This window comes from Netta rufina, assembly GCF_964035555.1.
Source record: "Netta rufina genome assembly, chromosome: 1".
Taxonomy (NCBI): Eukaryota; Metazoa; Chordata; class Aves; order Anseriformes; family Anatidae; genus Netta; species Netta rufina.
In genome coordinates this window covers 82,372,278-82,396,611 of record NC_140123.1, presented here as the reverse complement: position 1 = coordinate 82,396,611, position 24,334 = coordinate 82,372,278, and the positions used below count along the sequence as shown (strand labels likewise).

Genomic DNA, 24,334 nt, shown 5'->3' with positions numbered 1-24,334 from the left:
AATAAAAATCTGAACATAAAAACAACAACAAAAAATCACACAACAAAAAACACTGCACTTCAAATCACTGTCTATCAAACCTAGCCTGCTGTTAAGCAAGTCAGAAAAATGACAATAAACTATCTGGCATCTTGCTGTTAAATTAACAGATTGATTTTCGTGAACACTGGCCAGAAGTGAGGATGGTCAGCTGGCAGCCCCGTGAAACAAATATGTTAGTAGCAAGCATCTCCTCCCCTTCTCCCAGCTGTGGATGCCTGAAAAGGTTATAAAATAATGGAAGGCCATAGGTCTTCCACTTCCAGAAAACACGGGGTGAGGAGACCACAGAAGGCTGTTTACAGTGTGGACTACCACAGAGATGAAAGCTGTATCTGTCTGCGGTAAGAGAAGCAGGGTCAGGAGAGCAGCAGGTGCCTTTCAGGGATTAATCCAGTTTCTTAGGCTAGCATAGTAATGAACATCCATGCTTATGTAACAGTTTTCTCCCAGAGAGGAGAGATTCATAATATTGTGATTGCATTTACTGTAATAGTAATTAAGGAGCATCTCTGCTATATTATTATTTGAATATATATATATTTATTTTTTATCCATTGTTACGAAAGTTAGTTCTGTGCATTCTTAGATTGCTATTGGTCACACCACACTGTGTCATTGTCCAAAGTCACAACAACTGAGTTTGTATATAAATTACCTTAAAGAAAATCACATCTTTTACTTGAGAAGATCCTGAAGTTTCATTAAAACTTCTTCTTGCTATCACTAAACTAGGAAATAAGTCATTGTCCTGGTTTTGGCTGGGATAGAGTTAATTTTCTTCCTAGTAGCTGGTATGGTGCTGTGTTTGGGATGAGAATAATGTTGATAACACAGTTTTCATTGTTGCAGAGCACTGCTTATGCTAAGCCAAGGATTTTTGCAGCTTCTCACAGTGCCGTGCCAACGAGGAGGCTGGGAGGGGACAGACCCAGGACAGCTGACCCAGACTGGCCAAAGGGGTATCCACATACCGTATGGCATCGTGCTGAGCAATTAATATGGGGTGCTGACTGGGAAGCGGGGGGGAGGTGCTGCTTGGGAATGGGATGGGAATTGGCCAGTAGATGGTGAGCAATTGCATTGTGCATCACTTGTTTTGTATACTTTATTACTACTTCTATTTTTGTAATTCCTTCTTTTCTGTCCTAATAAACTGTCTTTATTTCAACCCACAAGTTTTTACTTTTTTTTTTCTTCCCACAACCAAATCTGAGAACTAGAAAGAGAAGTCATCACCTCTCATTAAGCTGCTCTAATCACATTTCTCATTCAGAAAACATATCTGATGCACAGCATAGCTTCTGACTGATTTTATTATCTTGATCTTTTAAAGTATTTGTTAATCTCAGCTCCACTGTAATTCAACAAACTTCACAAATTCTAGTAACATGACTATAGAGCACCACTGTTATGGAGACAAACAAGTGTTTTACTCACAGGGGAACTGCAACTTGAATTGTCATGGAACACAAAAACAGTTTGGTATCGAAGCTTGGACATTTATATAATAATGCTTACCTTTCAGTTCAAAATTACCTCACTGTTTTGCTTTTGAGCCATTGCTAACAGCATCCTAGAACAAAATAAATGAGGATATTTGTCGGGAATAGCAAAGACCCCAACTTTATGAGTTTGAATATGATGTATTTTACAGATGTAAGGTCAATGACTAGGTATGATTTTTGAGGAAAAAGGGGCTCATTTCATTGTTTCAGGGTATGACTCTATAAATTGGGGCAGATTTCAGTTGGCTCAGTTTTAGCGTCTCTCTGAAGTCTGAAGCACCCACCCTCACTTGGATACATGGGCTACACCCTGGAGTAATGGCCGTAAGGCACCTCTCTCTTCAACCAGCAGTATGGACAACCAGTAGCGACAGATGGGTACTGGCAATTCAGAGTGTTTTCATCCCATCTTCCACCCACTTGGGTAATGTTGATCTTGGCATTATTTAACCTTGGGGGGATAAATGTGGTCTTTGAAACACTAGAGGATTGTCTCAAGCATCAAGCATCATGTACACAGTGACAGGTTAAAGGCCTTCCCCATAGGTGAGGGAGCACTGTGTTGATGGGAATACATGGGTAAGAAGCCCAGTCATGCAAGTGGCAAGAAACTATCAGTGCCATTCCTTGGGAGCAGGGAAATGGTTCTGGTTCCAGTTCCCGATGACCACTTTTGTGCAACATAAGTGCTACACACATACTGCAGGAAACAGGGTCTGAAATCTAGCCTGTGATCTACAGGCCCTACCTCTCTTCAGCAAGGGCACAGACATTAAACTATTACGAATAAAGATTCTGCCACCAGAATCCTCACTTGGCCTCATTTCCAGATGCTTCCAGGGAATGTGTGGAGAGCCCAGGTGTCTAACTCCATTTCAGAGGGTCTCCTTGTGAGAGACAGGCCATCACACCCTGAGAAGAGACATCCATGGTAGCCACAGGTGAGGGCTAAAGAAATTTTAAGGCTGAGAAGGGAAGTGTTAATAAATGTCTAAGCAGGTGCATACGGTTGGTGGTATGAGCTGAAGGAAGGATTTAGGCAGACTGGACCACACCCCACTTTCTCATACATTAAGCTGAAGTAGGGATGTTGGTGGTCTCACCCCTCATGGAGGGGAGAGTTAAGTTCTCTTTCTTGTGGCATATGGAAGGTGCTCCTCAAGATAGGGCATATCCTATACTATATATATATATATATATACACACACACACACATATATATGTATATATATATATGTATATATATATATATACACACATATATATATATACATATATATATATGTACATATATATATATATATATATATATATATACACATATATATATATATAGTATAGGATATATATATATACCCACCAGAGCTAAGCTACGTCTCCCTTATGGTAACTTGTTCATGCTGCTTTATGCTTACATCTCATAATGGGAATTTCAGATATGTGCGTATGCATTACATGTTCAGATATGTGCATATGCATTACATGTTCTCATATTTAAACTACCCAAATGGTTGTCCTGGAATTAAAATAAGAAATGCATATAAACATACATGCCTACACACACAAATATTTTTTCAGATTAAATATACATTATCACAACTTAATAATTTAGGATGATTACTGAGTCACTATCATTATCACAACTTAATAATTTAGGATGACCACTGAGTCACTAACTCCAAAAGTCCTTGGCCTCCATTCTTTTTAATGTAAAAATAAAGTCCCTAAGATCCTCAGATAAGTAGTGCTTGAAACAGATGTTTCTTGAAACGAATTCATATAATGGAAATAAACATGTTTATGAAGAAATTGTAATTAAAAAGAAGTTAATTTTTAAAGGTTACTAACAATCAAGCAAAATGAAAAAAAGTATTTAAATGATGCTGAAAAATCATGTAGCATTATTTAGCTAAACTAAAGGAAGGAGGGAAGGTCAGGGAGGAGGAGTTAAAAGAAAAAGTTAGAACAGAGCAGCAATTATTTAGCCATGAGAGTTCTTCATGTTTTTTTTTTTTACATTTTACTGCTATTAAAATAATCAGTCATAGACAAAGTGCAGTGTTCAAGTCACTGAGGTGTTCTAAGCCAGTACTGACTTTTTTTCTTAAAATTTTTCATATTCAGAGTACATCAATTGAAATCAGACACAGGATTTCTCCACTTTAATTTCCCCTTCCTCATGACAGCCTTAACTTGCTTTTCTTACTTAGACATCCACTTTTAGAACAATCACCATCTCAGCACTTTCTCACAATCACCTCCCAACTTCATCAGAATAAGATAATGAATAATGCAGTGGAAGATTGGGCTGGAACCTGAAAATCAGCTGTGTAACTTACACAGATGCTACTTGCACAGAGGTATTCCCTAATGCATACTTGGTGCAGGCTGTGCACAGCTGTAGTATCAGCCAAGTAAACTGTACAACTTTGAAGACGTCTCCGTATCCTTCATTTGCTTTTCTACAGTGTACTTCAATTTTCAGCAATCGTAATTAAAATGAAGATTATCAGCAGCAGAATAATCCCTACCCTTCTTTCCAAATTCATGTACCAGAAGCTATACTAACAGTAAACCTTTTAATTTGTTCTAATGGGACAGAAAGTGTAGTATAATCTGTGTTCTGTTTTATAGGCATCAACATAGCTATCACAGGAAAATCTGATTGTACATATCTGCTACCTGGACATAAAACCTATGCTGTTATCATACATTTCACACACCAGAGACTAAGAAATTTTGGAAGAATTATTTTAACTGCAGAATTTATGTTATTTTCACTATTGAGAACATACCGTTTACATTGTAGTTTAAATCTCCTGGAAATATAACTTGTAGCAACATTAGAAGAAGGGGTTTTTGTTTGTTTGTTGTTTTTTAAATAAAAATACTATTAGTGTCATATGGGGGAAAAAAGCAAAACATAAAACAACTGTACAAAATGAAATAATTAAAATGCATATTCCTCCAGTAAGTTATGTACTGAAAGATGAATTTAGCAATTAGAACACAAGAATACTCTACAGAATACCACACCCATTCTTATTAGATATACCCTTACTGGTATGGTCATAAAGATAGCTTACACAAAAAGACTTGACTTCACTATAGACTCAATAAATTGGTTATCATCAGTGATGAAACTCTGAAGGCCTACCAAAAGCATCTACAGAAAAAGTCAACTGCTATTGCAGCAGAATTCTTACTACAGTTACACTGTTTGTAAAACAGACATTGGTGCTTTCAAAGTCATCTCGGGTGCATATTCCCGAATTGTAGTCAGTGCCATACAGGTCAATCTGTGCTATCAACTAAAAAAGAACATTTTTTTTTTCCCCACAGAAAAATAATGGAAAAAAAATCAATAGTCTGCTGAATGGCTATTTGTACTTGTTCATCTAATCACCTGAGTAAATTACCAGGTCCCATTGATAATACAGTCCATTCTGGGGTACAACCAGGACAGAAAGAAAGCTACGTTTTCAAGTGAGCTCTGGGATACAGCAAATGGCTACAGTTGTCCATGACTGCAATTCATCTGGCAGAAAAAACTTCTACAAACACCATGCATTGGCACTGAACCATGCCCCAGTCCTCTGTGAGGACAGGCATCTCTCTTTGCACCAATTTCTTCTATTACTTCCTCAAAAACCTCCTCCAGTAATCCAAGTAATTTCAGCTTCTTGCAGCTGGAATGCTGCACAGCTAAATCAAAAGCATCCTGGTTCCATAGCTGATGCCTAACATGTCCAGCATACATTCTTCATGTGTTGTGACTACATGGCAGAGGGTACTGACCAGGTACTCTGGAGCATGGATCAAAGAGCACACAGAGTGGGATGTTGGTGCCCAGGTCACAGGATCAAACTTGTCACTCACAAAGCCTGAAGCAGTAAGGAGCAATTTCCACAATGCTTAAGGCTAACTCTGCCGGTGTTCCCTTTCCATTTCAGGGCACAGGTTTAATGCTTTCAGCTAAGCTAGGCAGTTTGACTTTTAAGTAAGGCAGAAGTGCTCACATAGTTCAGCTTTGTTATCATCCAGGAGACAGGTAGCTGCTGAAAGGCAGCAGAGTGTGGCTTTCTGCTGCAACTGAACTAATTGCACTGGCTGGTGGCACAGGTGTGCAGTTAAGCATGAAAATTTCATGTGGAAAGAACAAAGGGAAATTATTTAAAGTTTGGCAGAAACATGAAGCAGTGTGGGCTGGCCAAGCTTACAGTGCTCTGTCTAACAGATGTGACAGTGACTTGTTTGTTAGCTGATTTGTCATGCAAGAGTCAGAAGTGCAAGTGGATGCCCACAGTGACACAGCACACTGCTTACATAAAAATGAACCTGCACTCAAAGTAGTATGCACTCAAAGTGTCTCAGACATTAGCTTTGAACAAGCCCCAGGGATAAATTGAAGACGGATTTGCTGGACATCCAGCATTTGTGCTACTGAACTTACAGGAAAGCCCTCACTGCTCCAATCCACCAATTTCAAAACAAGCATGGGGAAGTTCTGAAAGCAGAGATGCTTTATTCATGGAGCTGCTGCCAATCACCTGCACCAATTTTATTTTCCCAAATATCTAATTCATTTGAAAATTTGTTTGCTGAAAACTAAAATGAAATCTATCTACACACACACACACACACACACACACACACACACACACTTTCCTAACTCCTTAAAAGATTTTCACTCCTACCTCCTCTTCAGAATACCTGAACATCCTTCTTTTCTCCCTGGAGAGTATTTCTTGGAAAGCCAACATAATTCATCTGCATTTGTCAAATTTGTCAAGTTGTTTCTCTTTCTCACTTACACTCATGTAAAAACATTTGCACTCACAATGAGAAAACAAAAGATCGTCTTCCCTCATACATTCCACTTCTTCAATATCATACGTCTTGGAGATATGGGACAAACTAAAACATTTGTGTGTATTTGCATATCTATGTTTAAAAAATAAAGAAACAAACACAAAAACTATGTAAAAAAAAAAGACATCATAAATAACATCACATAATCTGGTATAAATTCTATACTAAAGTGAACTGCAAATTTGCAAAACAGATTTTTCTATTTGAGAGGAATGTGACAATTTAGTTCCTTTATCAGTATTATGCAATAGTTATGGAGAATGTGAAGTATGAATAAAGAATTGAACTGAAATTTTCAGAGAGAATTTGGAGGACATACTACATTTGCCAAAGTCACAGTATGGTCCTCATATCCTGACAAACCATAGAGAGCCTAGGACAGGGCCCTGCAGAGAACTAGATTACTTCCATGAAGACTGTCATTGACATATTTAAGTGTACTTAAAAGGCTTTTAGCTGTAAATCCCACCTACCCTTAAAATCAAGTATTCCTGTTAACATTTAATAAATCACTATAAACAGTGGAAGCTTGAGGATTTGGAAAGGATTAAAATCATGATCCAGTAGATATTATTCTAGCTCATCTTCCTTAAAAGCACATAGCTTTTAAGAACAACAGAAGGGAGCTGAAGACAAGGCATATTTTTTTTGAACTTTTATAATTTTTTACTTTTTTCACTTTTAGATATAGTTTTATTCAAAACCAATCAAATAAGGCCTTAAATGAAATATCCATATTCAGAAAAATCCATCCCAGATCTTAGCAAAACAATGTAGAAAACCAGAACAAAAAGAAATATCTCCAATATTTTTGTAAAATTCCAATATAGTTTTTTGGTTTGTTTCTCCCAAAATGAAAAGATATTTACAGCAAACTCAGTTTCAGATGCATGCACTGCAGAGATTCATATGCACCTCAAATTCAGCATTCCCCATCAGCTGGAATTTGCCAGCTCCCCAGAAAACCTGAGAGATCTGATGAAATTTGAATTCTTCTCACTCATTGCACAATGAATCTTAAAAACCTCTCCCTTTCTTTTTCTAAGCAAGAATTAAATTAGAATAAGATTCAGAAAGGCATCGTGCCCTTCCTAAATTTGTGACTTTACAGAAATGAAAGGTAAGTATATACATTGTGTTTTAGATTAATTTTAGCAACACCTCCTCACAGTTTTTGTACTGTAAATAAAAATATATATATATACATAAAAAAGCAACTAACTTCTGTGGACCTGGCTTAGCTCACGAGAGACCAAAGGCATTTCCACTTTAAAGGAATATGGCATACAGAAGTTAGGTGTTACCTGCAGGAGTCCAAAAACACCATACACGTAAAACATACCAGCTTCTACATGAAACAGATCAATAACTGTTTATATTCACTTAGTATATTCACCAAACTAAACCATTTTTTTCATTATCTACACTTACATATGCTCTAATGAGTTTTAGCTAACAGACACAAATTACGGAAATCCATGTCTATCACATCATATCATACATGTATGAAATCCATGTCATATCATACTTGCATTAGAAATGTATGCAGTGTGCCAAAAATTCCTCCAAAACAAACTATTCACTGGAGATTACACAACAACAACCTGCTTTTCAAGAATCCTGCTTCCTCAGTGTATACCTCACTTCTGCTCTGAGTATTTTCTCCACAGTTTCAGCACTGATGAAACCAGAAAGAATACTGCAAGCAGTAATAACTCATGTGCACAATAATATTTTTCCTGCACCTTCAGTTGGCTAAAAGGAATACTATCTTGAGGCAAAATACACTCCTGAATTATGTATGGGAATAAACATGAGCCCTGAAATACAGTGCAAATTCTGTATCGCCCTTTTTGTTTACATTGGAACTGTTTTGGACAGGCTGACTCTTATAGGAGATTAAGGATGAAATTTAGCTGGAAGTTTATCGGAATGAAGGGACTAAAACCTTTGAATTTGAAGGGCGGAGTCATGCCTCTAGTTACGTAGTTATTTAAAAAAAACAACCAACCAACCAAAAACCCCACACCTCATCTTTAAGACAAAACTGACAGAAGATTCACATAGCTATCTAACATCAATAAACTACAACTTAAAAGGAACATTTTTCTGAACATTAAATTTACTTTAGTTTTATTGCATTGTATTTATTTTAAAAAATTCAGAAGATTTTTACATTCCAGACTTCCTGCCAGCAACAAGTGGAATACATCCTGTTACATGTTTTCTACTAACATAGCATAAGATCAAGGCAATCATTTGAAATCCTTTGATTTCACTGCCAGATGAAATAACATAAATATAGAGCACCACCATAAGCAAAGAGCGGTTGTCAATCACGAATTAAAAATTATTTGACATCCAATATTAGAACTTCTATACTAAGAATCAATTTAAGTCACTTAACTATTCTCCTAATTTCAAACTTTTCATGATTAAAATGTGATTCTGGTAAAAGGTGCTAGTAAACAAGTTGGATTTTTAAAATAATTACATGGGAGTTTCTCTTTCCTATACTCATTCTTTGAAATACATAGCACCAAAATCCAGGTATTAACTTAATTTTGACTGACAGAATACACTGAAATAACTGAATATGGAAAAAGAGTACTTCAAAATATTTTTTAAGATTTTTTTTTTAAGTTTGATTTTCCACTTACAAGAGATGACCCAAATAACAGTTACATGTGAACAATACTTTACAGTTTGAGAGTTAAATCTTCATTAGATTTAGCCATAGTTATTTCTATAAACTCTGTAAGTGATAGTGAATGATAAGTTATAAGAAGCAAACTGAAAAACAGATCCTATGATTTCAACTGCTGAGCAGTGTATGAAATGCAAAAAAATAATTTAATAAACAGAAGAGGTATAAAGAAACATCTTCAGAATCCTTTATCTCCAAAGAAAGAAACACTTTAAGTAAGAATATTTAAACTTCTTCCCAGAAAAATAGATTCCTAGAATTGGACAGTAAATTTCTCATGATAGGGGCCAGAGTACAAAAGAACTAAGACTCTTGCCAAAAGAAATAAATAGATGAAAAAAAAATTAAAAAGTGCTGCAATACTTGTAGAAAAGGTTGAATATTTAGGCTCTATAAATTGGAAAGAGAATGCAGAGTACTTTTGTAAAGGTAATATGAAAGGTTCCATGAAGTTTCTAAGAAAATGCTAGCCGACTTCACTGTGGAAATGGAACACTAAAATACAAGGATGATATAGCATCAAATATGCCAATTATTTTAATTAGATTTCTGACACAACAAAGCAAGAAAATATGCAAATGTATAATTTAGCCTATTTCTACACATATCCTTTACACCAAATGTTACTGCTGAAATATAAAATTAAGGTTGTCTAAACTTCACTTGTTCCTTTCTTCTAGCACCACAATCAACTTTTTTTTTTCCTATTTTTTTTTTCCTCTCAAAATTCATAGTTTAACTGATACAAGAACCAATACACCCAAACCTTACATTCAAAATTCTAACTACATAAGAAAGCTCATATTAAGGCGTGTCAGAACATTTTTATTAGTACTGTTAAGAGTAAGAACCTGACCTTTCCATGAAATAAATGCAGTACAGAAGTGTCAAGAAAACTAGAATTAATACCTGGTCGACTGAAAATCTTCAAATTGACAAGTAAGCTTCATTATATAGGACCATCAAAATTGGCTGGAAAAACTAGCTATCATAAGGACAGAACGCTCGTTGATGGCTTCCTCAGATGCATACACATTTCGATAGCCTAGGTAACAGCGTTTTATAACTTTTTGCCATACTAAATTGACATCAAAAGCTTTCTTAATGCAGAAGAAAAAATCAGTCTTCAACCAAGTAAGTAATTCAAGTAAGTAATTATGGGATACAGGACTTATGAAGAATCCATATGGGGAAAAAATTTGTAATGATTAGGTTTGATTTATCAATTTACACTGCCTAGCTCAAAAGATAGCTTCTCATCAGTTAAGTTCCACACTTGTACAGTATATTTGATATCAAACTTAGCTGGAGGGTAAGCTGAAATATTATACTAATTTGTGCAGAGGAGTTGACATGACATACAGTGGCCTAAAGCTATAAGTGGAACCCTATGGGGAATGATGAAACACTTTTATCAAAGGATTGCTGCATTAATAATGGAAATCTAGGATCATTTTCTGTCATTTAAATTGCTTGTGAGGACATACGTAATTAATACCACGTATTGACTTTCACCAGTCTTAAGAAAGCTTATGCTTTGGAAAAAGAATAGTTGCTTTCTATACCGACAGTCTACTCTTTTCTGTTTACCTTTTCTTAGAAAAAGTAGCTTTACTTTAACAGTTCACCAGTCCTAAATAAGTCATCATGAACTACCACGTATCTGCTAACAGAGAGAGCAATTTGCATGGTATTAGATGTGCTTGCCTATCATATCTAAAAGATTTGTCTCATCTTAACTTTCCAAGTTTAAAAACCTATATTCATGTTAGGCTAAATACTCTCAGCATGTTATAGGAATTTTAACTGCTTTTGTTCTTGAAAAACATGTTCTAAATATTCCATTAGATTTAGAAAGTAACAAGGCTTCCAGTTTTTAGGAAGCAGTCTTGATCTTAAACCCACAAGGGTGCAACAGTTCATCTTCCCTGCATGCCTTCAACCCAACCCATCTATCACACTGAAAACAACTGTTTATTAGTAGAGCACAGATAAACAGAAAACACCCTAACATATCTCCCAGGCTGCTGTTATTTACCTGACTTCGTATCTCCAATGATACTCAGATGCTCAGGGCTTATTTAAGAGCTTGAGAATTATGAGTTATCAGAAGAGAATAGGAAAATGTAGATGTTAGGAAAAAAAAAAAAAAGATTTATAAACAACACATTTTTCTACACATTTCTTCTCTACATATGCTGATGTGCCATGAAATCTCTATCTCCAATTGACACAGAACATAGTTATACATACCACAGTTTGGTGGTTAACTTGAATCACTTCATCCCCAGCATGGATTTTCTTGCACCGATCTGCAGGTGACTGAATTTAAAATAAAAGAGATGATAAAGAATACAGTTCTTACTGGTCATCATCTCTCTTTCAGCAGTATGGTTGCTAAGGTATGTAAATCAGGTTAGACTGATAATTACATTCCACTGTGAAATGAAGAATTTAAGAAATATTTGGTAAATTAATTCATTGTTGTTGGAGAAAAATAATCTGTGCTATGGTATACAATGCAATAAACTGGTAAGAACGGTGTGAATATATGTATTTAGAGAGGGTAACCAAATCTTAAGGATTTATTTTTAATTTCATTCCACCAAAGGACTGCTTTAAGCCACCTGACATCTCTTAAGCCCATCTTTGCCTGAATGTTGAACCTATCAAGACTCATTTGAAATTGCTTCATAAACAAAAATCATAACATTGTCTTTTTAGTTATTTTCTAACATTTCAATTGGTTCCAGAAAACTTCAGTAAATCAATGTTCTTCGAAGACTATATAAGGAGAGAGGACTAGGCTAGGAAGATCATACAAGTTACATGGTAACTTAGTTTCTAGGTCATTATTAGGGCAAAAGTATTGCAATCAGCATCAAAATCCTACTAAGATCACACTTTCAAAAAGCAAAGTAGTTTTGTTCTTTGTTTTTGCCTCAAAAAACACACACCCCCATATGCACAGAACAAAAAAATTTCTCCTCTTCGGTCACCTATATTTACAGTAGAACAACTGTTTTACAGGGGGAAAAACCAAAAACGTAACACCTACGTTTAAAGGCGTTAAAGTTCATTAAGCTTTTCATAGAGTGACAATTTATGATTTCTCTCTCAATACTGTGGCTGCCACTCTATGAAGTCACTTAAGTCAACTTAAAGTTAGAAGTTGAGACTGACACTTTGAAGAAAAAAAAAAAAAAGAAGAAAAAAATCAACAAATTGCTCAGGATCAGCTTTTCAAAAAGCTGCCATGAATTTTACAGAAATGATGGAATTAAGTTTAATTAATTTTCAGGTGAGATAACATGCAGTCTTGAGAACATGCTCCAGGACTGCAGTGTGGATTCTTTGTGATAACCTATGTACTATATCCCTATCCAAAAATGTGTGTCCCATAGCTGTGCTATGACTTTCCAGTGCAGTTCCACATGTCATGGCTTAACCTAAAAACAGTGTTTAAATGGAAGATATCCAAGAGAAACGTGAATTTAACAGAAGGGTCACTCACAACTCAGTTCTAGGAGGCATTGCTCAGAACATTTTAAATCAAGCTGGGCTGGTAAAAGTGTAATTTTAGTTAGATAAGAAAAGCTGCCTTGACTATTTGGCACTATTCAGCATTAAAGGTGTTGACTTTGGGAAAAATGACGTTCCAGTGATCTACCTTCTGACATTTCACTACTCACATCTCTTCATTCATCTCTCTAAAAATCTTCATAGTCTTGCTATGTAGCATTGCTATTTTAGCTCAGATGTTGTTACAACCAAGACTTTCAAAACGTCTATGCAAGTGAATCCCATGTTGCCACCATTTAACATAATGGGTCTTTATTATAATATAAAATTTTATCCTGTACAGACTTCAGCATTTACAGCTTAAATTTTTCTTGACAAAACAGGTATTTTTGTGTAGCACTTGGCAAAGCAAAACAGGGTCTGGGAATCTTCAAATTGGAAAAGTATACTGTAAAAAAAATTAATAATTCAAATTATGCTTGGAATACTCTGCAAGATGATGTAAAAATCATTTATACAGGAGTCTCAAGGCTGTGGTCTTGTGAGGAAGTTGCAACTCTTGCTCCTTACTGTTGTTTTTTTTCCACACAAGTAAAGAATACAGACCTCCCTGTTAAGAAATATATTCTATCATTGCTATTTAAGGAAAAGAGAAGAGAATTCATATATTTTTGTTTTTAAATGCATATGATGATATTTAAGCAAAACATCCACTTGCAAAGCTCTGCTAGGAGGAACAAATGGTTCTGATGGATGAAAAGCTCTACATTAGCCAGCAGTGTGCACTTGCAGCCCAGGAGGCCAACTACATCCTAGGCTGCATGTGACAAGCAGGTCAAGGAAGGTGTCTGTCCCCCTCTATTCAACCCTGGCTGAGGCCCCTCTTGGAGTGCTGTGTCCAGGTCTGGGGCCCCCAGCTCAAGAAGGATGTGGGGCTGTTAGAGTGGGTCCAAACGAGGGCCATGAAAATTATCAGAGCACCTCTCCTATGAAAAAGGCTGAGAGAGCTGGGAATGTTCAGCCTACAGAAGAGAAGGCTCCAGGGTGACCTCATTGCAGCTTTTCAATACTATGGGGGGGAGTGGGGGGTGTCTTATATAAAGGATGGAGAAGGACTCTACTCAGGTAGATAATGATAGGAAAAGGGGAAAAGGTTTTAAACTCAAAGAGGGGAGACTTAGATTAGAGGTTAGAAGGAAGTTTTTCACTCAGAGGGAGGTGAGGGACTGGCACAGGTTGCCCAGAGAGGCTGTGGATGCCCCATCCCTGGAGGTGTTCAAGAGCAGGTTAGACGAGGTCCTGAGCAACCTCATCTTGTGGGTGGTGTCCCTGCCTATGACAGGGGGGTTGGAACTAGGTGATACTTGAGGTCCTTCCAACTGAGGCCATTCTATGATTCTATGAACAAAGTCCTGTCATGTCTGTATCTTCATTAGCTGGTAATTTCAGGGGTAATTAAAAGGGATTTTAACAACAGATGGAAGTACCTGTTGCTGAGGTTCACACATTCATATTGTACAAGGTAAACAAAATGTGTTCAGATTTTATTCTTCAGAATAGATTTAGTTTTGTCCTTTAGGTTAAACGTCATCTTTGTCCCATTTTCTCAGTATACCCAAACTGTCTGAAAGATCAATTTATACCACTCTGCCCTCATTAAGGGATGGAGCATATAAATGCATGCATATAAATCTGCATGTACAGATTTGGGTATTATTTCTTCTCAAGTCTCTCCTCCCCGAGCTGTAAGGATACCTGCAAACTTGACTAGTGCACATTAAGTGGGAACACAGGGAACAATTCCGTTAAAGTTACAGTCCTGCTGTATATGCAGCCCAAAACATTACTCAGAAAATACCTTTTCATTTGGAAAACCAAATTACAAAATGACCTTATCTGAAGAATACATTTGTTTTGTGAATGAAAAGCCTCTCTCCAACATGGTCTAAAAGGGCTACTCAATAAGAAAGCTGTAATCTCCTGCTGGAACAATGCATCCTTTATAACTATTGCTTTCAATCAAGAGAGGGAAGACATGAACCAGAAAGCTCAAGTTCCTCTAATGCTACAGGACCACCAGAGAGAAGATCTTCCAGGGAAGTGACCTGTGATGAAACCTGCTCTTTCACACTTCAAGGTTCAGCGCTCAGCTAATCTGAACTGCAGAGCTGATGTGTTGGGAAAGATGGCTCCTAATACCAAACCACAAGGTGAAGACTCTAATAGATTTTGGAACTAGCCAAAGCACTTCAAATTGCCAACAGATAAAGCAGAACTGTGGATACTATGTTAGATTAGGTGTCTAGCATTGCTACGCTACTGTGTTTATTAAAAATAGAAGTGCTTCTCTGTGATCTCTCAGGAAGGTGTCAGATAAAAAGTTGTGCCAATTTCTTCTCTTCTGGAGCAGAATTGGAAAGAAAAAGGCTATAAACTTTTGTTCAAAGGGAAGATAATCTGGATTCTTGCTGTTTCATAGAAGTTTAGCTGTCCCATAAGTGGTAAACAGCAATGGGTCAGATCACATCTGCACCACCACGACCTTACTCTGACCATGCTGCTTAGATGTTTCTCTTCCCATCTATCAAAGGAAATGGCTAGCTACTGTGTGTTTAAATCCAGAAGACACCTTACTTTCTCTAAGGCGCTACTCATTTTCACAAATATTTTAGCACACAACAGGATTTTCCCTAGATAGCAGACTTCAGTTTCTCAGCCTGCTGTGAGAACCTTAAGGCTGTTACAGTGACTGAAAGCATCAGTAACAAAAGCAGAAAAGTCATAATGACTGAAGCTTCCTGACATGGGTTTAAATTATATTCATGAATCACAAAAGATAAGCATTTTGAGGGAATGCATTAAGATTTTATTTTTATCTTTGCCCCTGGGAAATTAAATCCAATATTAGTAATTCATGGAGAGAAATGGTTCCTTTTACAATCTGAGAGAAATTCAACTGTAAAAAATATCTTCTTTCATATGTTTTCTACAGTTGGCTCAACAATGGTTCTGTTGTCTTTGTTTAGTTTTGCTAATTTTACTCAAGATATTTTGAGCTGTAGGCTCCCTAAGATTTTGATTTCAAGGGTGGAATTCCTTATGCTTTCCTTATTCTGAGAAAGGCAGCATTCTGAGACAGAAGTTCTGCAACAGATATTATCTATTGTGTATAACACATGGATATCCTGCCCGCAGCAAAAGAAAAAAAAAAAAAAAAGAAAGATTATCAGACTGCAGTTCCTGTGAAGGGACAAAAAAAGTATTCCTATTTTATTGAGGGGTTAGCAGAACCTCACTGCAGATTAGATGCAGCAGCTGTAAATACCATGTAGGTACTTTGTACTTCGCACAGTATGACACAGTAGCAGAATAAAACAAACATTTCTGACAGCTTCATCTTAGGAAATTGACATCAAAATCTTCAAAAGGAATTGCTTAAGCCATTATGAAATGGTTCAGTATTGTTCAGTAGGTTATTCTGTGTTCATTGAAAATTATGGATAGAAGACTTTCTCTCCCAAATTGATCATCTTGCTCATTTCCTAACATACAGATAGTTCTCTGCATATGGTGTACAAGGAAAGGAGGTTGTATTTCAAGGGTCATTGAAAAGTGGTCTATTACGGTTTGCTTGCTGTTTTATACTTTCAATGAGAATTAGTACAACAGTAATAAGTGTTCCTTTCTAAAGGCATTGCTCAGTTCATGCAGAAACATATGCTTACTTGTCAACGTGAAGGGATGTCCTCATTTTCATGCACTTATTTATTACTAAATAAAGCTCAATAGATGGCAAATATGAAAGCTGTTTTTCTAATACTGCTGCAAACATCACTGTGTCAGTCTATACATAACCAAGATTTATCTTTTATTCATACAGCAAGGTAACTTCAAGATAGCTACCCCCTATCTTGATCATTTGAATCATTTTAGGTGTCTAGCAAGAGCAAATCAAAACTGATTCTCCTAGTTCTCAACTGGGAACAACTGTTTCAATTCTGAAATAAACAAGCACAAGCGTTTCTGCCGTCCAACATGCTATTGGTCCTCAACAGCCAACTAGCACACTTCTGCAAGCAAAACGTAGTCTATAGCAAAGGGAAAGCATAAACCACAGGTAAGGTCAAAAAGGCTTCCAGGCCTGAACATACAGTATTAACAATACTTACATTTTCTGTTGTTCCAGTAATTACATGGAGACCATCATATGTTGATTTAATGTACATACCCTAAGAAAAAGACATCATGGGAAAGAATTTTTAAAGTGTTTCACAAACGATCACCAACCAAACATAACTTGCACATCTCTAAAAAGAAAAGCATGTTTTCTTTTTTTTTTTTATTTTTTTCCCCCAAATTTTGCAAACTTTTAATATATGTCATGAGGAACTTGTATCTGGATAGAACAATGCTCTTTGACATACCTAGAGAACAACAGACCAAATGATTCTGGCCGTAATTAGCAATAGGAACCTAAAACTTTTACCACAGCCATCTCCACAAATGCTTCCTAGTTTTCTTATATACTGCTTCAACTACAAATGTAACAACAGTAGCATCTGATTAAGGCGACAAAAAAAAATTTAAAAAATTATGAATTGCCTTAGGATGATCAATACTTCCATTTTGTTTTGGAAGAAACAGAAGGCTTTAAAAGACCTGGAATCTCTGGCAGAGACATGACATCCAAACTGATAACCAATGCTCTGAAGCATGCCTGTAAAATGGCCCAAAGACTTTCTGACTGTCTCACTCATCTCAGTGAACAGCTCAGTTACAAAACTCAATTATGACAACTTAAACATCAACTTTGTTAGATCTGCAACTTTTTTCAAAAAGTGTGGAAAAGGGGGGAAAAACTTCGGTACCTCAAATCTGTTTCTTCATCAAGTCAAAATACAAACATTTTAATAGCAACCACTAAGGTAGAAAAAGGAAAAAAGAGAGATAGTTGATATATACTGCACATTTAAGCAACTTTTGAGGAATCTCCCTTCCTCCATTCAGTTAATAGAAAGCAGGTAAATAATGAAACTTGAGTAAACATTATTTTAATTATCTTGAGTAATGTTACCTCCTTTTTCTCTATTTAATCAGAGTGTTATAAAAAAGTCTGTTACTAGCTGAGGAACTACTGAAGTACAGTAAAGAGGCAAAGAAGACTTACCCAGTTGCACTAATCTAATTTGGGACCAGAACTCTGACATTTTGGTAGTGGGGAGAGTTCATGAGTTTCCTAGGAAAGGGGACTCAAAACTAGGCTTCTATTTTGCCCTGCATAGCATGCAGCATCAAATGCAGTTGTCATGTTGGGCTGCCGCAGCTTGAAGAGCACAGAGCAAGGATTTACTCATTCTTACACAGACATAGGAAGAAGATAGGAACCCCCAACATTATCCTTTCACTTCCAGCTCCTCTATCCACCTTAAATAATTTTTCAATTGATTGGCTCTATGAATACAGTTTTCTGCTTGGCTCATTTACCTCAAATATAGAATGACAATTTCTTGTACATTTATCCTCACAACACCCCTGTGAGGTAGGGAAACACTAATATATACACATTTTACAGACAGAATAATGAGCCACACAAGAGGCTGAGACACGCTGATATCTTTTTTTGGCACCTAATAACTACCTGAAACCAACAAAAACCAGGGCATAAATCCTTCTTACTGTTTAAATCTAAGTGACCTGACCACACACCCTGCAACATGGCAAGAGCTGAAACCATAGTGACTTCGTGGTGGCAGGAATTATGAGTCAGGTCCACATAGAATACTTTCTAAAGAAAGTCACAGCTTTGCTTTTATTGATAATTGGCTACTGTTTCCAACTTAAATGTAAGGGAGAAAGCATAGGAAAAATAGTTACTTAACGGCTATTCAGTGTTTAGATTTGTGCAAAGCATTATTCTGAAGGATGGTAAGAGAATCCAAATATACGATTGTAGAGTACAGTTTGCATCCAATCTAGTGTTTTCTAGAAAATTTAAAACAATTTCCAGATGCAAAAGAGGAGAAAATTTCTGAAAAAAAATCTTTTAAAGCCAAAAATCAAGATTTTGCACGCATTGGGAAAGAGATCAAAGAGAGAAGCTGAAAAAAAAAAAAAAGATATATTTATTCCACACCTGCAAAATTAACAAATGCTACACTGATACTACACAGTAAGTGTAAGTTTTGTAAGAGCCAACACCATTTTGTTTATAAAGCAATTGTTAAATAAGCAGATGTAACATTTTGCCATTTACAAATAAAAACGCAACAGAAAGATGAGCTATCCCTCCACATGCTTTTCTTCACTGCTTGTTGTGAATTATATATCATAAATGGTATATACAAAAAGTGTTTTAGGGTACGCTGTTTCACCTGAAATGAAAATAAGAATACCACAAACATTTACAATTTTTCCCCTCATTGCCGCCTTGTGGCTGCACAATATCAACACTATATTTAGTATTCAAGAACAGAGATTAGGGTTTGCTCTTCCTTTGTACTAAAACAAATTGGAAGATACATATCTTAAATATCAAAATATAATGCCAAAGTCCCTATGAGTTCAAAGAAGAGGAAAGATAATGCACTTAATATGACTAGAATAACCATACAGTAACCACCCTGGGAATCAGGGAAAAAAAAAGTCTAGATTAAAGACCAAGTAACTCATGCTTCATTACACCACAGATTGTTCTGATTAGTTATGGGCAGAAGTTTAAGTTTAAACAAAAATAAAGTGCATTGATTGGTTTGAAACATTATTGAGTTAAGGGTTAGAAAAGAGACCTTGGACACTTAAAAAAAAATGCAAGAACAGGATCTGATATACGTTTAATATAATTTACGCAACGTTGGGTGGAAAATACAAGAAGATACTAATTCCATTTTATCACATACTTACTGAATTTTTACTCTTTCATTGTGACATCTTGATGCAGTCCCCCAAAGTTGCACTTGCCTCTTTAGCCATGAATGTGCTCCAAAATTGCAAAACAGCTCAAAAGTAAACTTGAGTGTCTCTTCAACTTAGCCTTAGAGCTCAGATAGGACTAAGATGACCAAGGTCCATGGTTAACATGGTTTTGAGACCTTGGACATTTTTTCCGCAGCTTCTCCAGCATTTCAAGTCAAGTAACAAAGGAAAAGTATTAGGAATACTTTTCCTAATACTAGATTCATGGAAATTACTTTCTAGCTAGGCTAGGCATTCAGCAGTGCCCCTTTAAGTAGCTGCCACATTGTGCTCTAACTACAACTTCTATTTTATGAGTACTTTTTCTTGTGACAGGCTCATTTTATGTTCACTTCAGCAGGAAAAGAGGAACCAAGAACAGTCAGTCTAATGTTCAAGCATATTCACCTTTGCATTTCTGAATCTAGCAAGCTAAGTGAATAGCTTGAACTTGAAATCCTATCACAGAACTGACTAGGTTCACTATATGACAACTATAGCCATCATATACATGAAATAGCATTAAATGAAAATATAAACAGGAGAAATTGAAATTCCACAGTTCTCTGATATTCTGTTCTATATTAAAAAAATACGAATAAGTAGAAAGGTACTGTTTAGAAAAACTTCCCAAGGAAAAAGGGCAGCTATAACTTAGTAACCTGCTTTTTATCTAAAAGGCATACAGTATTCTGCTTCTTTGTTAAATACACTCACTGTTTTCAAACAGTAGTATTTTTCAGCCTGTCCCCTGGCAAAAGATGCTATTTAAGCTAACCAGTTTTGTCTCTTTCTATAACATCAATAGCGGAAAAACACACAAAATTAAATTCTACCTACTGAGATGGATGAAACTCTTATCAAGTCCTCAAAAAAAAAAAGGGGGGGGAGGAATTATTACGATTTGCATGCTCGTGATTGCAAAGATGACCACATTAATTAATTTGTAGCTTTTTAGAATAATTCTCTACTCTGAGAGCTCCTTTTTCACCCTTACTTCACAACTCCTGCAGGACATCTCTCTTTTTGTAGTAATACCCACATGGGCTAAACTAGAGATAAAGAAGAAGAACAAGAAAAACCAAGACTCACCCATGATGTTGCATTCCAGCTTTACCCAGTACATAGGAGTTTCTCCACATTGCACCTTATCAAATTCCTTACCAGATTTAGCTTTTTTTTTTTTTTGATAAGCAATAGCTACTTTTAATAAGACATTGCAATCCCTGTAAAATATTTGTCTACTCATTCTGCATGAAGGTATTAGTCTGACCATTTACATCTACCTCTGAGTGATACTTACGTTCCCCCTCCAAAAAAAAAAAAAAAAAAAAAAAGGTCAAATATAGTGAAGGAATTATGCATGTTAATTAAAACATCTTGGTAGTGCTTCCATCTGTTTTATGTTGTAAAAGCTCCAATCATTTTCTCAATTCCATCCACCATATGTTTATCATATATTTACCATGTTTTACATTCCCTTTTCTTCTTTCTTTTTTTTTTTTTTCCCTCTCCCTGATCTACTTCCGCTTCTTAGATACTGAATTTGAGACACTTTAAATATGTTGTTTAAGCTAGGTGAAAAAACATCTTCCGAGTCAGCAGCCAACTATGCCCTTTTCCTTTCTGCTTGAAGTCTTTCCATCTTTACAGGGGCTTTTATTTAGTGACTGGTAAAGCCAGCATGGAACTGTCATGTGGGTCCAAAATGCAGAAGAAAGTTGACAATAATCCATTTTCCGCCTCCAATGTTGCATGAATCCCAGAAGATGGTCCAGATGTTTTCGAGCTTCACATTCATCCAAGTGCTCCTGATGATGCTATTCAAAGCTCCAAGCTCCACCTTCACTTCTTAAACCAACACACTTACTGAATCACATTCACTATATATTCAGCTGAAAATATTAGTTTAAAAAGAATAAATAGAAAAAAATCCCAGCAGCCTAGAATCAAAGCCTTTGTACAAAATACCAAGGACAACCTGACAAAGATGATCTGTTAGTAAGACTGGCATTGTAAAAACTGGAAGGTACAATATGCACCATGAGGTGCAAATACATAGTCCTGGGTTCCTGCTCCAGAGAGCTCACAATCTAATGGAGCCAGCTTGATACAGAAGCAAAAGAAATGGTGATAAACAGGCAAGGACAAAGTGGAAAAAATATCATGGTATCAAAGCATCATAGAGTCCTTCTAAGGCTTATATACTGCATAGTGGGTATTATCCATTTTTCAAAAATAAATATAATTATTTTTTCATTACAATGACATGATACTTCTCAGTCAGGAACAAGACCCTGTTCATTTGGTTCACAAATACATATTAAAAGAGAAAGCACTATCTCAAGAACTTCCAGTTTAAACAAACAGGACAGACAGAGGGTAGAAAACAGAGGCACACAGGAGGAAGAGGTTTTTTATCTGATTATCTAGCAAGCAGGAACAGACCCACAAAACATGTTCTTGTTTACAAAAATAATGGTCTTAGTTTTTCAGTCAGTGGGTATTAACACCACCCTACAGAAAGACTTAAATGAGGAGAGTAAAAAAAGGAAAAAGAGAAGAAAAATAAAAAAAAAACAACAGTCACAAGACAAAGGAAAAGCTAAGATTAAAATTGAACAAAACTCCAAAAGAGGTGTCTGAGAGAAAGGGGGGGAAAATTTCTTCATTACAGCAGAAGCCAGTATTTAGAAATTTACTGCAGTGGGCTGGCAGAAGAGTGAGAAATTTACAGGAGAAAAGAGAGAGAGGAGAGAACCTGTAGAAAGATGAAATCCTTGAGGAATAGTCTGAAATGTATTCAGAGAGGGAAAAAAAGCCAGTGGTGGAGGAGAAAACAAATAGTGGACCAAAACATGAGGCACTATGTAGTTCTCCAAAAGTTTTTTCCCCTCGTATTGTAATTGTGATTTACCAGAAGAATAGAAAATTAACTTAGTATATAATTAAATACCTTGACATACCAAATTTGTCAAAAAAGATGGAAAGAAAAACAAACAAACAAACAAAAAACCAAACTAATAAAACCCCAAACCCAACAACAACCAACCCACAAGCCAAAATACAGAACTACAGCATCCAAACAACTTTAGAAACCTGCTGCAGAGAACAGCACAGCAATAGTCCTTCTTATTCAAGGAAATGGAGCAACAGTAAACTTAGGCATGGGTTGCAAGTGTTTTCATTAGGCAAAAAATGGTTAACTGCATTCTGATCACCTTCAGCTCTCTTCAAGGCTTGTGGGAAAAGATTCTAGTATTGATGTAAATTAATAGAGCTGTAATTGTTATCTGTTTTGTATTGCAGTGGAAATTGGATATTTGAGCAAACGAAAGATCTGTGGTCAACCCTTGAGCAGCAAACACAGAGTGGTTGCACTGGGACTTTACAACGACCTGATTAAGCATGCAGAGTTCTTGCAATAAAATTCAATAAGCTGCTTCTCAGCAGTGCTGCATAGCCTATGAAAAACTTATAAAACAGCTTTATATCCCTGAGATACTATGAAGCATATTCCAGCATTTGACAGTTTTTGTGCATAAGCCCACGCAAACTTCTTGGTTGAGTTGATTTTAGTAATTTAAATCCCTTCAGACTTCAAGATGCTAGAACAATCTGAACCATTTCTCAGGAGCTGGTATAAATTGCAAGAACTTCTTGTTCATTTCTTCCTGTTCACTAAACTTTTTTGCATACATTGGTCAGCCATACAAAATACTTCCCAGTTGGCCCAGCTGCATAAGAAATCAAACTAGCACAAGAAATTGAACTATTTCAGACTTTAAAAAAAAATGGCTGAAAGGTCCTATTTCTTTCCATATATACAAATTATTTAAGAAAACAAAACAAAAACAAACAACAACACTTTCTCATCCTGGATGATGGGTTTGATTAACTGCGTACTTCTTACCAGCCCTTCACTTGGCTTGATGTTTGTAAGCTGGATCACTTCAAGGTGAGCCGACTGGGAAACCAGTGGATCAGAAGAGAGTGAAATAATGTGATCACAGACGCCAGAGAGTGTTTTACACTAGGAAGGAAAAAAACAAAACAAAATATAATAAACATACCATTGCTAACTGCGTATCAGCCTACAACTTAAAACATCACATTTTTACATGTAAGTACATACTCGCTTACATTGTTGAATCTACAAGGCAGAGGGGAATAAGAAGGAAAGACCTCATTAGTCAGCAACACAAAACCAGATATGCTTTTTGTGATGACACCAAACTGACACGCTGTCAGATCAGAGGAGAAAAAGGAGCAAAAGCTTTTTCTTCTCAGCAAAGACAGGAAGAGACCACACGTATTGATCCAATGCACTCTCACAAGTAGATGCCCTACCCATGAGCTATGCTCAGGCATGTGAGGAATACAGGGAACCCCCAAGACTCCCACTTTCCAAATCCTTTGCAGACTTTAAGTGCCCCCATGCCCCATTAATTTCAATTGAAAGGGCAGATGTTCAGCACAGATGAAAATCAGGCTCTTAACAACAGGCAACTCCCATTAACTCTGAAGTTTATTCTGTGCTAATAAAACATGCTAATTGATCTTGGTCTGAATTTCACATGCTCTGCTGGTGCCAAGTATGATTTACCATTGCAGGCATGAAGATTACAATAAATAGCCCCTTCATGATAGAATAATTCTTAAGCCTATTATCCTTGGCATCGTTTGTAGCAAGACGGAAATAAAAAAGTTTCTAAAAGGGCTGGGGCTGTCAAAT

At 36.4% G+C, this 24,334-nt stretch overlaps 1 protein-coding gene across 4 annotated transcripts in view; it reads right to left on the bottom strand.

Moving 5' to 3' along the window:
- The window catches only part of CNKSR2 (connector enhancer of kinase suppressor of Ras 2), a gene marked incomplete at both ends in the record, with an annotated part of 217,493 nt that overhangs the window by 100,952 nt on the left and 92,207 nt on the right, over positions 1–24,334 (bottom strand). For all 4 annotated transcript variants that reach the window (XM_084306349.1, XM_084306350.1, XM_084306351.1 and 1 more), the window contains 3 exons: positions 11,380–11,448; positions 16,818–16,877; positions 23,513–23,632. In XM_084306349.1, coding sequence (XP_084162475.1) covers positions 11,380–11,448; positions 16,818–16,877; positions 23,513–23,632 — 249 coding nt within the window. The remainder of the gene's footprint in view (positions 1–11,379; positions 11,449–16,817; positions 16,878–23,512; positions 23,633–24,334) is intronic.